The sequence below is a fragment of the Dreissena polymorpha genome, chromosome 12 (assembly GCF_020536995.1).
Source record: "Dreissena polymorpha isolate Duluth1 chromosome 12, UMN_Dpol_1.0, whole genome shotgun sequence".
Classification (NCBI taxonomy): domain Eukaryota; kingdom Metazoa; phylum Mollusca; class Bivalvia; order Myida; family Dreissenidae; genus Dreissena; species Dreissena polymorpha.
The window spans coordinates 68107857-68129506 of record NC_068366.1 but is presented as its reverse complement, the minus strand read 5'-3'; the positions used below and the strand labels follow the sequence as shown (position 1 = coordinate 68129506).

Below are 21650 nucleotides of genomic sequence, written 5' to 3'. Positions count from 1 at the left end.
GGTAAAACCCGGAACCGATATAAATGGTTATAACTTCATTATTATTCGTCCGATATTAATTATAATGGTACCGTTGTAAAGAAGATCCTCTACAGATTCTAACCATATCAAAATATTTTATGGCAGGGTCGTAGTCGGCCTGTAAATCGCGGACAAAGTCGGCCTGTTTTAACGTTTTTTTTTACACACGCAAATGCCGAAAAGAAAACCCGGAACCGATATAAATGGTTATAACTTCATTATTATTCGTCCGATATTAATTATAATGGTACCGTTGTAAAGAAGATCCTCTACAGATTCTAACCATATCAAAATATTTTATGGCAGGGTCGTAGTCGGCCTGTAAATCGCGGACAAAGTCGGCCTGTTTTAACGTTTTTTTTTACACACGCAAATGCCGAGAAGAAAACCCGGAACCGATATAAATGGTTATGACTTCATTATTATTCGTCCGATATTAATTATAATGGTACCGTTGTAAAGAAGATCCTCTACAGATTCTAACCATATCAAAATATTTTATGGCAGGGTCGTAGTCGGCCTGTAAATCGCGGACAAAGTCGGCCTGTTTTAACGTTTTTTTTACACACGCAAATGCCGAGAAGAAAACCCGGAACCGATATAAATGGTTATAAATGCATTATTATTCGTCCGATATTAATTATAATGGTACCGTTGTAAAGAAGATCCTCTACAGATTCTAACCATATCAAAATATTGTATGGCAGGGTCGTAGTCGGCCTGTAAATCGCGGACAAAGTCGGCCTGTTTTAACGTTTTTTTTACACACGCAAATGCCGAGAAGAAAACCCGGAACCGATATAAATGGTTATAACTTCATTATTATTCGTCCGATATTAATTATAATGGTACCGTTGTAAAGAAGATCCTCTACAGATTCTAACCATATCAAAATATTTTATGGCAGGGTCGTAGTCGGCCTGTAAATCGCGGACAAAGTCGGCCTGTTTTAACGTTTTTTTTTACACACGCAAATGCCGAGAAGAAAACCCGGAACCGATATAAATGGTTATAACTTCATTATTATTCGTCCGATATTAATTATAATGGTACCGTTGTAAAGAAGATCCTCTACAGATTCTAACCATATCAAAATATTTTATGGCAGGGTCGTAGTCGGCCTGTAAATCGCGGACAAAGTCGGCCTGTTTTAACGGTTTTTTTACACACGCAAATGCCGTAAAGAAAACCCGGAACCGATATAAATGGTTATAAATGCATTATTATTCGTCCGATATTAATTATAATGGTACCGTTGTAAAGAAGATCCTCTACATTTTCTAACCATATGAAAATATTTTATGGCAGGATCGTAGTCGGCCTGTAAATCGCGGACAAAGTCGGCCTGTTTTAACGGTTTTTTTTACACACGCTAATGCCGTAAAGAAAACCAGGAACCGATATAAATGGTTATAAATGCATTATTATTCGTCCGATATTAATTGTAATGGTACCGTTGTAAAGAAGATCCTCTACAGTTTCTAATAATGTTAAAATATTTTATGGCAGGGACAGTGTTAACCTGTAAATCGCTGTGCGGTAAAAGTTGACCGAAAAATACCGTGTTTTTTTTAACACAGAACAATGTCTTGAGGAAAACACGGAAAAGCTAAAAGGGGTTATAAAAGCATCCTTTTCCCAACCGACCATACATTTTTGGTACCGTTGTTACGGTATTGTTCCACTGTTTCTAAATATGTAAAAAATATTGTGAGAAAGCATAATATGAAATAAGGCGAAGCATCAAAGCGAAAATGGTTATAAATGCATTATTATTCGTCCGATATTAATTATAATGGTACCGTTGTAAAGAAGATACTCCACAGTTATTAACCATGTCAAAATAATTTATGGCAGGGTCAGAGTCCGCCTGTAAATCCCGGTCAAAGTCAGCCTGTTTTAACGGGTTTTTTTACACACGGAAATGCCTTAAGGAAAACCCGGAGAAGGTAAACGGGGTTATAAAACAGTATTATTGACTCGATATTAATTATAATGGTATTGTAGTACAGGAGAACCTCCACAGTTTCTAACCATCTAAAAATATTTTAAGGCAGGTTCAGATTCAGCCTGTAAATCGCGGTCAAAGTCGGCCTATTTTAACGTTTTTTACACGCGCAAATGCCTATAGGACTACCCGGAAAAGGTGATAAAATCATCACTTTCCCAACCGACCATACATTATTTGATACCATTGTAATGTAAACAATGGACCTATTCCTACGGCCGTGTTAATACCAATATGAAAAGATGCCATATCAATCCACAACCCCTGGGTAGGTAGATGGGCACCTTAGACCACTAAGTCACGGTAACTATGTCTGTTACTGCTACTTTTGACATTGATATTACCAGTTAAATGTCAATTTCGTGACATGGTTCATGCAATACCCTGAAATTTTCCGGGGACACAGTAACAACAACTGCCAATTAAGGATACAATGGTCGCGATCACAGGTTAGTGCCACCCTTGTATATCTGCTCTTGGCATGTTGTTCTTACTTACTGTCAATCGAAGATTTGGGTCTTGGGTAGATATACAGCTTGTTGTCAAACCGTTCCGATCCGAATACTTAAATAAGAAGTTTTTTGTTAAGAAAAAAATCATAACTGCAATACAAGTCTAGCTTTGATCACGATATAAATCATATAAACATTTTATGAATCGGTGTTGATATAAAGTGTGTTAATTGACCTTGTGCTCGAATTGTTGTGTTTGATTTTATTTACTAACAATGCCTTTAGTAGTGGGACATAGCCAGACAAAGTACTTGTCTGATTATTTGTGTAAGGGATCGTACACAGTGTTCTCGTATTCTGGATATAAAACGCTCCAGTTTATGTACGAGAGGGACGTTTTTGAAGTTGCGCCTTTCTTTTCGGTAAGTACCGTGCACAGTACATATATATATATATATATATATATATTATGATATGATTATATATTGTATATATGGGTAGATTGCTCACTATGTATTGTTCACGATGTCTATACATAGTTATTTACGGGTGCATACAATCACCGCAAAGTACCGAAAAGCATCGAATAGCACCGAAAAGCACCGAAAATACACTCAATTTCTCGCTATATATATGCAATATATCGTTTCTAGTGTGTGTTAACGGGTTTAATTAGTTAATTAATGGTTATATGATTGTATGTCTATACTACAAAATTGGATAAATATCGGCAATATACCGACCGAAATGCTTTTCCTGTGAAGACCGAAAAGCACTCAATTTCTCGCTATATATATATATAGAGTTCCTATTAACGGATTTAAATTAAATAAAAGTTAAGAAAAACATGTGTGGAAAAATACCAAATAAGCCAGATACTTCATTCTGATTTCGTCAATACTGTACAGATCTTAAATTTACGGATCATTGTAATTTCCTGCAACGATATCTATTCATACGACACACGAACACTAACACGGATCTTAATTAAGCAGACAAATGCTTCTGCTATTCACAAATTCACACGAGCCGCACTTTTATAAAGGATAATAACTGAATATACACTTATTGACAGAGATCAACGCAAATGTATATTATGTAACCTAAATGACATCGAGGATGAATTTCACTTTGTTCTTAAATGTCCTTATTATAATGATGTTAGGAATGCATTAATTCCGAAATATTATAGAATCCGACCGAATATGTTCATGTTTATTAAACTACTTAATAGCACAAACAAAACTGTATTAAGAAAGCTAGCCATGTATTGTTTAACATGCTTTAAAATAAGAGAAAATGTCATATATATGTAGTGTTAAATAGAAGTACATTTTTCACAAAAAAAATAAGGTCAGAAATATGTAACTGTATCTATATTTTTGTAAACCTATATGCATAACATTGTGTGACCACTGTGTATTAAACCCATCCATGTACCATTCTCACGAAATATGTTCACGAAATATATTTCGTGTTTATTTAGATTATTTATTCTTTAAAATTATGTGTGTTTTTGTGTGTACTTCAACGCATGCTGTTATTTATATGTATGTTAATAACGATGAGCTTCACATGCTTAAGTCAAAAATAAACTATTCTGTTATATTTGCAAAGGCAGCAGCATCATACTAAAACAATACCAGAAAAATAATGAATATCAACCGACATGACCGACAGAAATGATTCGATGCACGATGTGAATCAAAATTTAGTTTAAGTAATACGACACAAAGAAACTTTTTTAGTTTACGGATCATTTCGGCTTAGAGGACTAAGACAGTCATGTAAAATATCAAATAAAATATATAGTTATAATCAACTGGTAGCAAGTTATAAATATATCGGCAATGTACCAACCGAAAAGCACTTCATGCTGTTTATCATCTTATACGTAAATTGATGTAAATGTTTTAAGTTTTTCTAATTGACGTGAAACTCTTAAATAGAAATTGCAGCATGAATTTTAGTTCATGTGCTTTGTATTAATAATAGCGATTTTAATGGTTCCATTAAAACCATTTATTGCGCGAGCATCGAGACACTTTTGAGTTATTGATGTTAGCACAATGCAAGGTGACACAATAGTATCAGTTTTTAATTATGTGTAATTTCATTCGCACCTCTCGCTTAACTCAACGTTCAAAGGCACGCGCACTTTCACACTTTATTAGCGCCGTCTTTAATCTGTTCTATCTCTTTTTACAGAACAGATTGATGTGAACTTAATGAACACAATTATTTTAACTAATGCAAGTTTAGCTAGAATTAATATATGACTTCTTGCTATACAATCATTATCATTCGAAAATGGATCTTATTTAATTGTGGTTCCTTCTTTGAACTTATGCTGTCCGCCAACATATAGAATAGGTAGTGTCAGTAATAAATGTATTGCTTTAGATTCACATGTTTGTTTTTTTTAAGATATGTAAGATGCAAATGTGTCTAACTTATATTGTTTTCTGGTCTTTAAGCTATCTTATATATGTGACTACGTGCTATTTTGTTGGAGAAATGAAAGATTCAAATGTGTCTTATTTATATTTTATCCATGTATCGTGTGTATTCAGTGTCATGCGAAAATATATCTTATTTCTTAATTTCCACCTTCACACTTTATTAGCGCCGCCTTTAATTAGTTCATTAAATTAATTAATTTAATATAATGTGCAACGGTGAGGTGGATCAATGCTCGTTGTTAATTTAAATACACACCACTTCAGCAATAAATGAAATCAGTTATTTTGGCTGTAAATCCATTTTTTTCCGTACAGTAGCCATGTTCTTGTGTATTGAGCTGATAAGATCACCACAGCAAGTTGCTAATACACAGTGTAGACTTAAACGAAATTGGTTATTTTGACTGTAAATCCAATTTTTCCAGTACAGTAGCCATTATGACCATGTTCCTGTGTATTGAGCTGATACGATACCCACAGCAGGTTGCTTATACACAGTGTAGACTTCCCCTGTTTTATTATAGTATTTGTTATTTACCTGCTTGGAATAAATGACGTGTATTCATTCGGGTCTGATGGCGTTTTGTTAAAGGTCATTTAATGCAGAAAAGCTGGTTTTCTGACTTAATTTTTTAATCATTTCAATTTAAAAAAGAAATAATGAAACAATGAATGTGTAATTTAATTCTCAACTCTCGCTTAACTCAACGTTCAATGGGACGCGCATAGTTCTTTTTATAAATTATGTACAAATATAATATGCTGTACATTGTTGTTTATTTACTCAAGAAGTACCAGAAAGAAGCATTGTTATGTATAAAGCGCTTTACTTTTTCAAAATTCTACATTAAATAAAGAAATATCGTATTTTTTGGTTAAGTGTACGTGCTTGATATATATTCATAAAATAGCAGTTTTTTTTTAAACATTCGGTCTTTAACCTTTAATTTGATGCAAATGAAAAGAAGAACTGCCTTTTTTATTTTTATACTTAAATCAACATTTAACGAAGTCATTATTGACTAAATAAATATGTACATTTTTTCACTCCATTAAAATCGGCCCTTATAGTTTACTTTCATGTATATATAGAATAATTGAGTGCTTTTCGGTGATTCTATGCTGGCGCGATAGTGCTTTTCGGTTGCAAATAAAAATACTATTGTGCGTGATCTTTACACTTAAATCAATATTTAACGAAGTGATTAATTACTTAATTAATACGTACATGTTTTCAATCCATTATAAACGGCACTTATGGCTTACTTTCATGAAAATATGAAGAAATTGAGTGCTTTTCGGTGATTCTGTGCTGTCGCGGGAGTGCTTTTCGGTCGTCACATGACGTGCTTTTCGGTCGGTATATTGCCGATATTTATCCAATATGGGGCATTAATACATCATAATAAACACAAGGTAGTATAAATATGCATGAAATATAACCATTTTTATCTAATTTAGTCCATTAACACACAATACAAACGCATTTTTGCATATATATTGCGAGAAATCGAGTGCTTTTCGGTCTTCACATGAAGTGCTTTTCGGTCGGTATATTGCCGATATTTATCCAATTTTGGGCATTAATACATCATTATAAACACAAGGTAGTATAAATATGCATGAAATATAACCATTTATAACTAATTTAGTCCGTTTACACACAATAGAAACGCAAGTTTTCATATATATAGCGAGAAATTGAGTGCATTTCGGTCGTCACATGAAGTGCTTTTCGGGCGGTATATTGCCGATATTTATCCAATTTTGGGCATTAATACATCATAATAAACAAAAGGTAGTATAAGTATGCATAAAATATAACCATTTATAACTCATTTAATCCGTTACTCACACAATAGAAACGCAATTTTTCATTTATATACAAGAAATTGATTGCTTTTCGGTCTTGACATGAATTGCTATTCGGTCGGTATATTGCCGATATTAATCCAATTTTGGGCAAAATGTAGTATAGACATACATTCATATAACCATTAATAACTAATTAAACCCGTTAACACACGCTAGAAACGATATATTGCATATATAGAGAGAGAAATTGAGTGCCTTTCGGTGCTTTTCGGTGATTGTATGGACCGACTTAAATACCAATAGAGCGTGACACAAACACAGCACAATTGTTTATTTCGGCAAACATTTTGATATTATTTGCTTTTAAACATAGCTTTTAATGACCATTGATAGATGAATAATGTTATACTATTATTTGTAATTTCAAAACATGTTACTTGGTGATTTTATTCACGTTCTATAAATACATCAGTTATTCTTATTAACCTGATGCCTGTTGTCTGCTACTGTTACAATACGACGCTTAAAAATGTGGATTGCATAAAGTTAAAGGTCACATTCCGTGTGCACTATATTACTTGTAATAATGCATTATAAATATGTCAAGCATGTTCACTTTAACAAATACGATACTTCTTTATGTAATGTAAAATTTTGCAAAGGTAAAGCGCTATATATATGACAATGTTTTATTTTTTCTTGTTGATTAAAAACAAAAACAAAATATAACAATACATATCATATGTGTACATACTTTTTTAAACCAATATAATGAATCACGTGATGTTTTTATAATTTTGTTAAGCGTGCGTGATATTGAACGTTGATTTAAGCGAGTTATGCGATTTAAAAACTGATACCACTCAGCTTGATTTACAATTCATGTTCCAACGCGCCAATGTATTTAATTAAATGGTTTCATGAAATTGTGTTTAAAAGCATAACGATTGAAAGTCAGTAAGAAACACAGTTTTGCACATAAAATGATCGCCAACAGACCCGAATTAATACACTTCATAAATGCCAATCAGATAAAAAACAATTCCAATAATAAAACAGGGGAAGTCTACACTGTGTATTAGCCACCTGCTGTGGTTATCCCTATTTATCAGCTCTATCTCAGGCACCTGGCTACTGTTATGAACAAATTGGATTTACTGAAAATAACTGATGTCATTTATTGCCAAATTGTTATGTACATATAAAATAAACAACGAGAGTGGACCCACATCATTGTTGCACATTAGTATAAACTTCACTGTAATCTAGGCGCCCCGTAATCTGTTCTTAAAATAGACATAGCCTTAATAAAGACGGCGCTAATTAAGTTGGATATTAAAGAAGCTACATTAAGCGCACTGAAAAAGATGAATTGGACACATTTGCATCTTTCATTTATTACAAAGCATGTGAATATGTACAATACTTTTATTACTGACACATTATTCTTAAAGTCGACGGACAACATAAGAGGGAACCACAATTAAATAAGATCCATTTTCGCAGGATAGTGGTTTTTTTAGAAAATATTCACATATTATTTTTAGCTTGCATTAGTTACAATAATAAGTTCGCGTGCCATTGAACGTTGAGTTAAGCGAACGGTGCGAATTAAAATCTGAAACTATTATGTCATCAGTACTAACAGCATTAACTCAATGGTGTCAAATCCTCTATAGTCAATTAAAGGGGCATTTTCATTTTTTGAAGTAGTTAAAAACCAACTTGTAGTGAGTGATATTTTGATGCAACCAATTGAAACTTTTGACTTTAAATGACGAAAAATCGGATATGGGTGCATTGTGTGTGCTATGTATAAAACATGACAGTCACTACAAAATCGTATATATAATATACTCTGTAAGAGACGTTACATATTATGACATTTCAAATTTAAACCACAAAATTGACAATTATCCAATGATATATCATTCATTTTAGTGAAGGAATGATATATTATAATAACCATGAAAAGTTTTTCCGTTTGACTATGCCTTTAACGAAATAATTTTTCATAATAATATATATAAAATAAACGAGAGTAATGATACCTTCCTTTCATGTATAGTGTACATGTAAGACAAACAGATTCTTTAAATTCATCGCTGTCATTACATCAGTCTATTAGCATCTCATTCGCAATGAAATAATTTGCATATAAGCAGCGATGATTCATTTACCAGTGAACAGACGTGTTTTAATCAAATGATCATTGATGACGCGGAAGACGATAATGTAGAAATTGCAAATATATCTACAATAGATTTAGAGCTAGTTAAAAATCCATCCGGGTGGCTGAACGACCCAATAATAAACAAATGTCAGCAAATGCTAAAAGAACAATTCGCGCTTGACAGTGGGATGCAGAACACACTTCTTGCTCCGTACTTTAATCATGATTTAGGTACCTGGGATATAAATAAACGTTTAACGAAACAAAATCCCCCGTCCGCCCAAATACATTACAACGCCAGTAATCACTGGGTATTATCATACCAATCACAGAAAGATCGACATGTTATTGTGGTGGACAGTTTAAAATCTCCAAGAACTCTAAACAGTAGTATTTCAATTCAAATCGCTCAAATCTATGAAAATGGAGAGCGCAGTGTACAAGTACAAATACCCGACGTACAACGTCAACCTAATTACACAGATTGTGGTGTTTTTGCTATTGCCAATCTTACTGAGGTGTTACACAACAATTATGATGTAGATTTTTCAATTATCAGATATGATATACCAAGAATGAGAGCACATTTATTAGAATGTATTACTAAACAACAGTTTACAACATTTCCAAAAATAGAAAAAAGCCAAAAATGCCGTGTAAAGTAGCAAAAAGTTGTTCTATTAAGATTTTTTGCGCTTGTAAGTTGCCTGATATAGTTGGCGATATGGTGGAATGTGACAATAAAAGATGCAAAATGAATAGATGGTTTCACAAAAGATGTGTTGGGTACACAATGACAAACCAAGATGAAAAATGGTTGTGTCCATACTGCACATGGTAATTTGAGATGAACAAGCACTGAGATAAAGGTATGTGATTATGGTACAACAATTATATCTTAATGTTTATAAATATGATATCTATTTAGATATAATGTAATGATATCCTCCAGTACAGTTACTTTTATGGTGTCATTTCCATTATAACAAATTAATCTATCTCGTCCAATAAAATGCAATTTATGCCTTCGACATCCAGCCCCGGAAAAAGGGGGGGGGATAACTTCCTATATACGGGTATATAGGGATGTGCCGAAAATACGGGGTGAGTTTTTCGACTAAAATTACTGATATGGGTATGGTTTTGAGAATCTAAGTATAGATATGTGTATTGAAATCCGAACTTTGCTTGTATTTAAATGCATATATATTTGAAAGTATTTTAAGTATCAAAATGGGTTTGATAAATTTCATACTGGATTTACAAATAGACAGATAATTCAATAAGTATACTGGACAAATCGTCATTGATTGCATTGGACTCCGAATATACAATGAAAAAAAGTCTAAAGGTATATTTACAATGATATGCACAACCATTTTTGTACTGCCGTCACTTTTTCGAAATTTAATTTAAACCACACCATTATTGATAACGTTTGTTTCGAACGCTAACCATTCTGACCATTTTTTTTTTACAAACCCGCGATCACGTAGAAGCGAGTTATTTTATGCCTATGGAAGTTTTCTAGTATGCATGACAAACACAAGATCCAAAATGCGTTTTGGGCTCGTTCGAATTTTTAACAAATATTTTACTGTTAACTAAAATGCCACGTCCGACTTGTCATTAAAATCCAGAGAGTCAAACGAAATGCACATCCACATTATGCTCTCTTTCAATTTATCTTAAATTTTTTTAACCACATACACATGTATGCTCTTTTTTTAATCTTATCGAAGTTTACAATAATGCATGACAAACAAACAATCCTAAATACGTTTTGCATTTGATGATGCTTTGAATAAATAATTAACTGTTAAAAACAAACCACGTTCATATGTCGTCGCTAATTCTATCGAAAATGCGTTTAAACTATGTGTCGTATTCTGAGAAAACTGGCCATAATGCATGTGCGTACAGTGTCGTCCCAGATTAGCCTGTGCAGTTCGCACAGGCTTATGAGGGACGACACTTTCCGCCTTAATGGTATCTTTGCTAAGAAGAGACTTCATTTAAACGAAAAATGTCATAACAGCGAAGAGTGTCGACCCTGTTTAGCCTGTGTGGACTGTATGTTTAATATTTTGAGGTTAAACTAGTTTTTTTCGTCACTGAAATGACCACACACGATATACGTCACAAATCTCCTAATTTAAATGTAAAGCTACAAGGCAATGCAAAATTAATAAAACATTATCTTATGAAAATGAATGAAGATGTTTCGATTAAAGATTTATAAATTTACGGAAAAAGATTTTATGTTAGTCAATTGTGTTTTGCTATGAGCAGGGATGTGCGAATAACTGTAAACTTTTGCTGAGCAAGTCATTCATGCTATTATACAGAATTGCAGTTTACCTACATATTTTTCAAAAGGTCAGATAGCTTAATTGGTAGAGCAACCCAGGCCGGTATCATTAGATGGCTCATGGGTGGGTTCGGGTTCGAATCCCGATCTGAACTTCGTAGGTAAACTTGTGGTTGCAAGGCTGGAAACGGATAGTGTGACAATTTGTTTTCGGCGGGGTTTTGGGCTAACCGTTCAGTTCATCAGTTCGTCTAGTCACATGAAACCGTTTAATATGGCCTGTTTGTTGTTTAATTGCTGATTAACATATTTGACACAAATCGTGCAGTCCCGCTTTAACTCCTTATTTATGTTGGCTATATTGCACTTTACCGGTACGCTGCCATCATGGATTCCGAAATTTGCGCAACTTAACACTAATTATAAGGGCTTGGGTTATAGTGCGTACCGGTAAAGTGCAATTGCCCCGGACTGTTTAGTTGCTCTTATCCGCAGATGGTATTCGAACCATATATACTTCAGATGTGTGCAGACATAAGGTGATTTTATCTATTTTACAAACAGCAGCTTTTGTGCGATTTTAAAACAAAAAAGTTACTTAGTTACAAGGACTGTTATGTTGCTCTTATCTGCAGTTGGTTTTCGATCCATAAATGTTTCTTCCCGATTTGTGCAAAATAAGGGTTTATATGAACTACACGGTCGGCAAATTATCACCATTTTACAAACGGAAGCTTTTGTGGGCTTTTCAAACATTGCCTCGTGTGACCTTTTAAACTGCAAATATATCGTTCTAAATCATAAAACAATTTCAATGAAATGTACATGTAATTCTTTGGAAACGTTTTTCTAAGCAAGTTAATCATGCTATTCAACAGAATTGCAGTTTACCCATATATTTTTCAAAAGGTCAGAATAGCTTAATTGGTAGAGCAACCCAGGCCGGAATCATATCTTATTTAGATGGCTAATGGGTGGTTTCGGGTTCGAATCCCGATCTGACCTTCGTAGGTAAATTGTGGTTGCAAGGATGGCAACGAATAGGATGACAATCTGTTTTGGGCGGGGTTTTTGGGCTAACAGTTCAGTTCATTAGGTCACATGAAACCCTTTAATATGGCCCGTTTGTTGTTGAATTGCTGATTAAAGTAATAATTGAAAGTTCATTTCCTTACTTTTTAATAAAAGTCTTTACGAACTCCAGGTTCTTCTGCTAGAAGTGCCTTTAATGATTTAATTCAAATATTTTCTGTATATAAGTTGTGAGTTAGTTTCTTCACGGTGCGTATATTGTATATTGTCATCTAGATTTGCGTGTGTAAAAAAAACCGTTAAAACAGGCCGACTTTGTCCGCGATTTACAGGCCGACTACGACCCTGCCATACAATATTTTGATATGGTTAGAATCTGTAGAGGATCTTCTTTACAACGGTACCATTATAATTAATATCGGACGAATAATAATGAAGTTATAACCATTTATATCGGTTCCGGGTTTTCTTCTCGGCATTTGCGTGTGTAAAAAAAACCGTTAAAACAGGCCGACTTTGTCCGCGATTTGCAGGCCGACTACGACCCTGCCATAAAATATTTTGATATGGTTAGAATCTGTAGAGGATCTTCTTTACAACGGTACCATTATAATTAATATCGGACGAATAATAATGAAGTTATAACCATTTATATCGGTTCCGGGTTTTCTTTTCGGCATTTGCGTGTGTAAAAAAAACCGTTAAAACAGGCCGACTTTGTCCGCGATTTGCAGGCCGACTACGACCCTGCCATAAAATATTTTGATATGGTTAGAATCTGTAGAGGATCTTCTTTACAACGGTACCATTATAATTAATATCGGACGAATAATAATGAAGTTATAACCATTTATATCGGTTCCGGGTTTTCTTCTCGGCATTTGCGTGTGTAAAAAAAAACGTTAAAACAGGCCGACTTTGTCCGCGATTTGCAGGCCGACTACGACCCTGCCATAAAATATTTTGATATGGTTAGAATTTGTAGAGGATCTTCTTTACAACGGTACCATTATAATTAATATCGGACGAATAATAATGAAGTTATAACCATTTATATCGGTTCCGGATTTTCTTTTCGGCATTTGCGTGTGTAAAAAAAACCCGTTAAAACAGGCCGACTTTGTCCGCAATTTACAGGCCGACTACGACCCTGCCATAAAATATTTTGATATGGTTAGAATCTGTAGAGGATCTTCTTTACAACGGTACCATTATAATTAATATCGGACGAATAATAATGAAGTTATAACCATTTATATCGGTTCCGGGTTTTCTTCTCGGCATTTGCGTGTGTACAAAAAAACGTTAAAACAGGCCGACTTTGTCCGCGATTTGCAGGCCGACTACGACCCTGCCGTAAAATATTTTGATATGGTTAGAATCTGTAGAGGATCTTCTTTACAACGGTACCATTATAATTAATATCGGACGAATAATAATGAAGTTATAACCATTTATATCGGTTCCGGGTTTTCTTTTCGGCATTTGCGTGTGTAAAAAAAAACGTTAAAACAGGCCGACTTTGTCCGCGATTTACAGGCCGACTACGACCCTGCCATAAAATATTTTGATATGGTTAGAATCTGTAGAGGATCTTCTTTACAACGGTACCATTATAATTAATATCGGACGAATAATAATGAAGTTATAACCATTTATATCGGTTCCGGGTTTTACCATAAAGATTTCCGGATAGTTCCGGGTTTTATACCTGCCCGATACGGTGTGTGATTTTGAAAGGATTATAAATGGGTCATGTTTATTTGTACCATAGATAGATAGATAGACTTTTATTTTCCTCCATTCACGGAGAGCATAACATATAATACAAGCAAGGAAGTACAATAAAGTATATACACACACATGAGATCATAAATGAAACAACTCAATACATTCAGTTAGATTATTTACAAAGATAAGTATAACTAACTATGTAGATGATAAATAATTGTTAATTCCTAATGAGAATAATCACATTGAAATAATAATTAAAATCATATTTTGTTCAGTGTAACTTATTCGCCGAGGATATATCTTAAAGCGAAAGCGAAAATAAAGACATAATAGACGAATATACTTAACATGTGTCATAGGTTTTGCCTTCCACGGAAGGCTGCTATATAGTGTTAAAATACACTAATATAGATTGGATAGACATGTCAACATATGTGTAAAAAACACAAAAGACAAAAGTGCAAGCCCTGTAAATTAATTTTTATTAACTTAAAACTGTTTTGCATTAAATTGAAATCAAATCAATATTTTACAGATACAACTGGTGTTTTTTTTAATTTAATTACGCGTAAAAATAAATGTTTTGATATAACTGAATTATGCATGAAATGCACAATTTCCACGTGAATAACATCGAGGTTTTCATCAAGTCTCCTAAATAACTGTGCACGATTGTATCCGGACCGATTAGTGTTACAAAGCCACTGAAATTATCGATTGATATTGACACATGGTTATTCACGCATGACGAATTCACAACCGCGCGAATCTTCGCTGATAATAGTCGGCTTAGAAGCTTGGTTAAGAGGCAATTAAGATGTTATCAATAAGGTCGCGCACGGCGGAAAACAGGGCCGCGGCCTTTGAAAAGGGCAGCGGCCTTTGAAAAGGGCAGCGTGGCGCTGATTTGATTTGAAAGGGGCAACGAGGCGCTTCAAAAAAGCGGCGTGGCGCCGCGCCACGCTAAAACGGCCTGGATAAAACACTATAAGACTTACCGCTAATGAATTGCATTGTATATTGAACTTTATTAATCCAAGCAAACTACTATAAAAATCTCTGTAGATATTTTACCGTGTATTTCATTGGTACGTTTTAACAAAACTGTTCAAGACAATTAAAAAGGCAGCTGAAAAAGAAAATAGAAATAACAATCTTGGTTTAATAAAAAAAGCAAGCATATTAAATGCGTTATACCAAATGAAACGAAATCAAGGTTTTTGTAACAAGGATACCTGTTCCGCACAGTGATCCTGTAAATTCTGGTACGCATGCGCAAGTGAACGAACCAATGGTATTCGTGCATGTAGCTCCGTTTAGGCATGGGCTGGTAGTATTTACTGTACATTCGTTGATATCTGCAAACCGAACATACAATTTTTATACATAAGAATAATGTAACTCATGAACTATTCGCCAGAGAAAATATCGTATATTATACAGAACAATGGATACGATAAGACATTAAACATAAGTGCGTGAAGTTCAGTATTCGACATCAGCTCAGCAAATTACGAATATTGATCTGGCTCGACATTTCGGATCAGTATTCATGTTAAAAGTGTTACGGCGAATGCTGAGCAAGAACAACAATCTAGCGCAACATTCCAGATCAGCATTCGTTTTTAAAGATTTACGATGAATGCTGAGCCAGCTCAGAATCCCAGCGCGACATTCTAGATCAGCATTCGCTTTAAAAGTGTTCCTGCGAATGCTGAGCCAGCTCAGCACTTCAGCGCGAAATTCCAGATCAGCATTCGTTTGAAAAGCTTTAAGTCGAATGCTGAGCCAGCATAGCACTCCAGCGCGACATTCTAGAATAGCATTCGTTTTAAAAGCACTATGGCGAATTCTGAGCCAGCTCAGCACTCCAGCATGACATTCCAGATCAGCATTCGTTCCAAAAGCGTTAAGGGGATTGCTGAGCCAGCTCAACACCCCAGCGCGACAATCCAGATCAGCATTCGTCTTAAGAGTTATGGCGAATGCCGAGCCAGCTCAGCTCTCTAGCGCGACATTCCAGATCAGCATTCGTTTTAAAGTATCACGGCGAATGCTGAGCCACCTCAGCACTCCAGCGCGACATTCCAGATCAAAGTCAGCATTTACGCCGACTACCTTTTTAAAAGATAATTATTGTTATATTTAATAGTTTTTTTATAATCGGTTTTAGCGATTATGAATGTTTTTGTTGTTGACTATCGTATCCCTCTAGTTATTGCTGAACTTATGTTCAACGTTTTATCAATTGAGAACTGTGAATATAAACAAGCGTAACATTATACTATTGCGTTGTCATCACCCGTGAAATTGGACTCTCCATTGTTTATCGGCAGCCGCATCTATTAATAGCCTCAGATTATGAATTACCTGTGCTAAGCAAAAATACTACGTCATTAAGACGCAGCAGATAGTGGACTATTTTAATCATTCATAAACAATCTTTACCGCGACACGTATAATATAAACATGGTTTATTGATTCTTTTCTATATCCGCCCCGTTCAAACATATTCCATTTAACACTATATTTGCATAATGTTTCCATTTGTGAATGAATATAGTTGACAAACTCAAGCCTCTTGAATAAATTATTCAACTTTTTCTCGCGCGGATGCGGCAGATGTGGCGGGTATCCGGCTAAGCGTAGTTAGTAGCGAAATAGCATGAAATTTTTGGCACTGACATTAGTTGTAAGCAAGCGAACAAGTACATACAATACTATTTATTCGCTTTACCCGACCGTTGTCGCACAATGTATCACTATAGTCCGATGCGCATGCGCACGTATACGATCCGACATTTTTTGTGCAAGTGCCCCCATTCCTGCACGGGTTTCCAGTTGGGGCTAAGCACTCATCGATATCTAAATATTAACAAACATTCAAATAAAAAGCTTGACCAACGGTACAAAAGAGGCGATATTTTACTCTGAATGTAAACAAAGTAAACAAAACAATAATAGGCGATATTTGATAATTGAATAAACCGAATTTTTTAATTAACAAAATACATTACGACCAAAATAGTCAGTAGCTAATATCGGACTGTAAACACAAAGTTTCGCATTATAAACATACCAAAATGTTACCAGTTATATTACTCATTTTGTATCAAGAGTAATTTTAAGCGCCGAAACATCTAATTAAGGAGGCCTTCACCTAACGAAGAGACTGATGCATGGACCTTATTCATTGTTTATAGCAAATACTAATGTTGAGCTCATGCATGCATATATTCCTCATTGCGTTACGATTCACCAATATATTTTAATCGTGCAATTTACAAGCAGGTGTCCTCAGAAAAGTGAAATCAAACTGGATACACATGAAATCAAGACAAGCAAAACAATAATCGTGTTGAAAGTGTTGATAGTGCGTCATCGTAGAAATAGACGAATCGAAAATTCTTGCCCCCCCCCCCCCCCCCCCCACCCCCAACAACAAATACACCAGTGCCTTGAAAATTAAGTTGGAACTTCAGCATGCGCTTTACACCTGGTGTGGGAGGGGTTCATAAATTCTATATAATCGAAAAATCCTGTGTTTTCATCATTTAGCATCCGTGTTGTTACTTGACATATGGAACTGAAATTTGGCACATATTTATTACAAAAATACTGCTTTTATGACATGGCTGTCATACTGAGAATTGCAAGTCACAGATTGTATTGATATTGTATCTTTTATGTTAATTGCTGAAGTGTTAATTACAAAGAAGTCACATACAACAGTTTAATATTGAACACTATAAATATTGCTAAAAAAGGGTATTAAAAATTGGGTTGTGATACATTTACTTGTTTTTAAAATTTATTCGGGAGAGATGACACACATAGATCGATTTAATTAGACAAAGTTAACCCTTAAACCCCACATGTACTATACTAAAAAGCAATAGGAGAATAGTTGACAACCAATGCTAAAACAATTGCATAAGAACCAGCTTTTCTCTAATTGTAAAAATATTAGACTGAAACTTTTGAAACATGTTTGTGTTCGGAGAATTAAGAATATTTAACCAAAAATTAAAACTTAAATTCCCCACTTTTTGTTTGATCACCTTTTGCGATAGAAAATCCCATAAACGAAAAATGAAAAAAGTTTGACAATATGTGACATGATTATTACCGCTCAGACACCGTACCTATATAACACACGGGTTCTGTGAAGCCAGGCTCACAAATGCACGTGTACAATCCGTCTGTATTCTGGCACGTGCCTCCGTTCTGACACGGATTGGTGCCGAAGCACTCATTGATGTCTTAAATATTATAGTGCCAAAAGAGTGTAATGACCGTTGGGACGAGACTTCACAACACATTTCTCGTTTTAGTATTAACCACTATCTAAATCTATATATTACACCCAAACCATACGTGATTCATGATATCTGCGTAGCAAATGTAAACCCAATGAAACCACAATGGCTTCAGAGGGGGATTTTCGTCCGTTTTTGTTCACTACCAAACAATTAGACAAAGGAAAAACGCAAACGACGAACACAAACAAAAGCCGATGGCCAATGAAAGCTTTGGCATATACTATGCATGTAACCGGCATCCTATTATCACTTATGAATTGCATTTTATATTGAACTTTATTAATCCAAGCAAACTACTATATAAATCTCTGTAGATATTTTAACGTATATTTCATTTGGAACATTTTAGCAAAACCGTTAAAGACAATTACGAAAAGCAGCTGAAAAATAAAATAAAAATAAAAATCTTGGTTTAATAAAAAATGCAAGCACATTAAATGCGCTATACCAAATGAAACGAAATCAATGTTTCTGTAATAAAGATACCTGTTCCGCACAGTGGTCCGGTAAATCCTGGTACGCAGGTGCAAGTGGACGAACCAATGGTATTCGTGCATGTAGCTCCGTTTAGGCATGGGCTAGTAGTATTTACTGTACATTCGTTGATATCTGCAAACCGACCATACACTTGTTTAAACATAAGAATAATGTAACATATGAAACATTAGCGAGAGAAAATATCGACTATTATACAGAACAATGGATACGATAAGACATAAAACATAACATGGTGCACGAAGTTCAGTAATCGACATCAGCTCAGCAAATTACAAATGTTGATCTGGCACAGAACCTGGCACGACCTTTCAGATCAATATTCATGTTAAAAGTGTTGCTTCGAATGCTGAGCCAGCACAACACTATAGCGCGACATTCCAGATCAGCATTCGTTTGAAAAGTGTTTCGGCGAATGCTGAGCCAGCTCAGCACTATAGCGCGACATTCCAGATCAGCATTCGATTTAAAAGTATTACGGCGAATGGTGAGCCAGTTCAGCACTCCAGCGCGTAATTCCAGATCAGCATTCGTTTCAAAAAGGTTAAGGCGAATGCTGAGCAAGCTCAACACCCCGGCGCGAAATTCCAGATCAGAATTCGTTTTTTAAGAGTTATGGCGAATGCTGAGCAAGCTCAGCACTCCAACGCGACATTCCAGCTCAGCATTCGTTTCAAAAACTTTAAGTCGAATGCTGAGCCAGCTCAGCACTCCAGCGCGACATTTTAGATCAGCGTTCGTTTCAAAAGCCTTAAGGCGAATGCTGAGCCAGCTCAGCCCTCCAGCGCGACATTGCAGATCAGCATTCGTTTTAAAAGTGTTACGGCGAATGCTGAGCCAGCTTAGCACTCCAGCGCGACATTCTAGATCAGCATTCGTTTCGAAAGCGTTAAGACTAATGCTAAGCCAGCTCAATACCCCAGCGCGACATTCCAGATCAGCATTCGTCTTATAAGCGTAATGGCGAATTGTGGGTCAGCTCAGCTCTACAGCGCGGCATTCTAGATCAGAGTTCGTTTTAAAGGCGTTAAGTTGAATGCTGAGCTAGCTCAACACCCTAGCGCGACATTCCAGATCAGAATTCGTCTTTAAAGTATTATGGCAAATGCTGAGCCAACTCGGTACTCTAGCGCGACATTCCACATCAGCATTCGTTTTAAAAGTGTTATGACGAATGCTGAGCCAGCTCAGAACTCCAGCGCGACATTCCAGATCAGCATTCGTTGTTTCATAAGCGTTAAGACGAATACTTAGCCAGCTCAACACCCCAGCGCGACATTCTAGATAAGCATTAATTTCAAAAGCATTAAGGCTCATTTTAAAAGTATTAAGGCGAATGCTGAGCCAGTTCAGCACTCCAGCGCGACATTCCAGATCGGCATTCGTTTTAAAAGTGTAACGGTGAATGTTGAGGCAGCTCAGCACTCCGGAGCGACATTCCAGATCAGCATTCGTTTTGCAAGTATAACGGCGAATGCTGAGGTAGCACAGCATTCCAGAGCGACATTATAGATCAGCATTCGTTTTAAAGTGATACGGCAAATGCTGAGCCAGCCCAGCACTCCGGCGCGACATTCCAGATCAGCATTCGTTTCAAAAGCGTTATGACGAATGATGAGCCACCTCAGCACTCCAGAGCGACATTCCAGATCAAAGTCAGCATTAACGCCGACTACCTTTGTAAAAGATCATTCTTGTTATATTTAATAGCTTTTTATAATCGGTTTTAACGAGTATGAAGCATGTTTTGTTGCCTATCGTATCCCTGTAGTTATTGTTGAACTCAACGTTTTATAAATTGAGAACTGTGAATATAAACAAGCGTAACCGTATACTATTGCGTTGTCATCACCCGTGCAATTGGACTCTCCATTGTTTATCGGCAGCTGCATCTATTAATAGCCTCAGATTAAGAATAACCTGTGCTTAGCAAATATACTACGTCATTAAGACGCAGCAGCTAGTGAACTATTTTAATCATTCATAAACAATCTCTACCGCGACACGAATAATAAATACAAACATTGTTGTTGTTTTTTCTATAAACGCCCCGTTCAAAAATATCCCATTTAACACTATATTCACATAATGTTTCCATTTGTGAATGATTATAGTTTAAGAACTCAAACCTCTTGAATAAATTATACACCTCTTTCTCGCGCGGATGCGGCAGATGTGGCGGGTATCTGGCTAATCGTAGTTGACAGCGAACTGGCTTGACATTTTTGGCAATTACATTAGTTGTAAGCAAGCGAACAACTACAAACTATACTTTGTATTTGCTATACCCTACCGTTGTCGCACAAAGCTCCACTATAGCCCGGTGCGCATGCGCACGTATACGATCCAACATTGTTTGTGCAAGAGCCCCCATTCCTGCACGGGTTTCCAGATGGATATATGCACTCATTGACATCTAAATATATACAAACATTGAAATTAAAATCTTGACCAACGGTACAAAAGAGGCGATATCTTACTTTGAATGTTAACAAAGTAAGCAAAACAATAATTGGCGATATTTTATAATTGAATAAACCAAATTTTCGAATTAACACAAAATCTGACTACCAAAATAATCAGAAGCTAGTATTTGAGTGTAAACACAAAGTTTTGCATAACTAAAATACCAAAATGTTATTAGTTATATTACTCATTTTGTATGAACGGCTTTTTTAAGCGCCGCAACATCTAATTAAGGAGGACTTCACCTAAAGAAGAGACTGATGCATAGACCTCATCAATTGTTTACAGTTAATACAAAACCTCCGTTCTGACACGGATTGGTGCCGAAGCACTCATTGATGTCTTAAATTAAATATTAT

The 21650-nt window shown here is 35.5% G+C and overlaps 1 protein-coding gene across 1 annotated transcript in view; it reads right to left on the bottom strand.

Moving 5' to 3' along the window:
- The window catches only part of LOC127853630 (uncharacterized), a 149227-nt gene that overhangs the window by 119207 nt on the left and 8370 nt on the right, over nucleotides 1-21650 (bottom strand). The window contains exons 6-7 of the mRNA XM_052388306.1: nucleotides 21119-21241; nucleotides 18817-18939 (exon numbers count right to left, since the gene is read on the bottom strand). Of these exons, the coding sequence (XP_052244266.1) occupies nucleotides 18817-18939; nucleotides 21119-21241 (246 nt within the window). The remainder of the gene's footprint in view (nucleotides 1-18816; nucleotides 18940-21118; nucleotides 21242-21650) is intronic.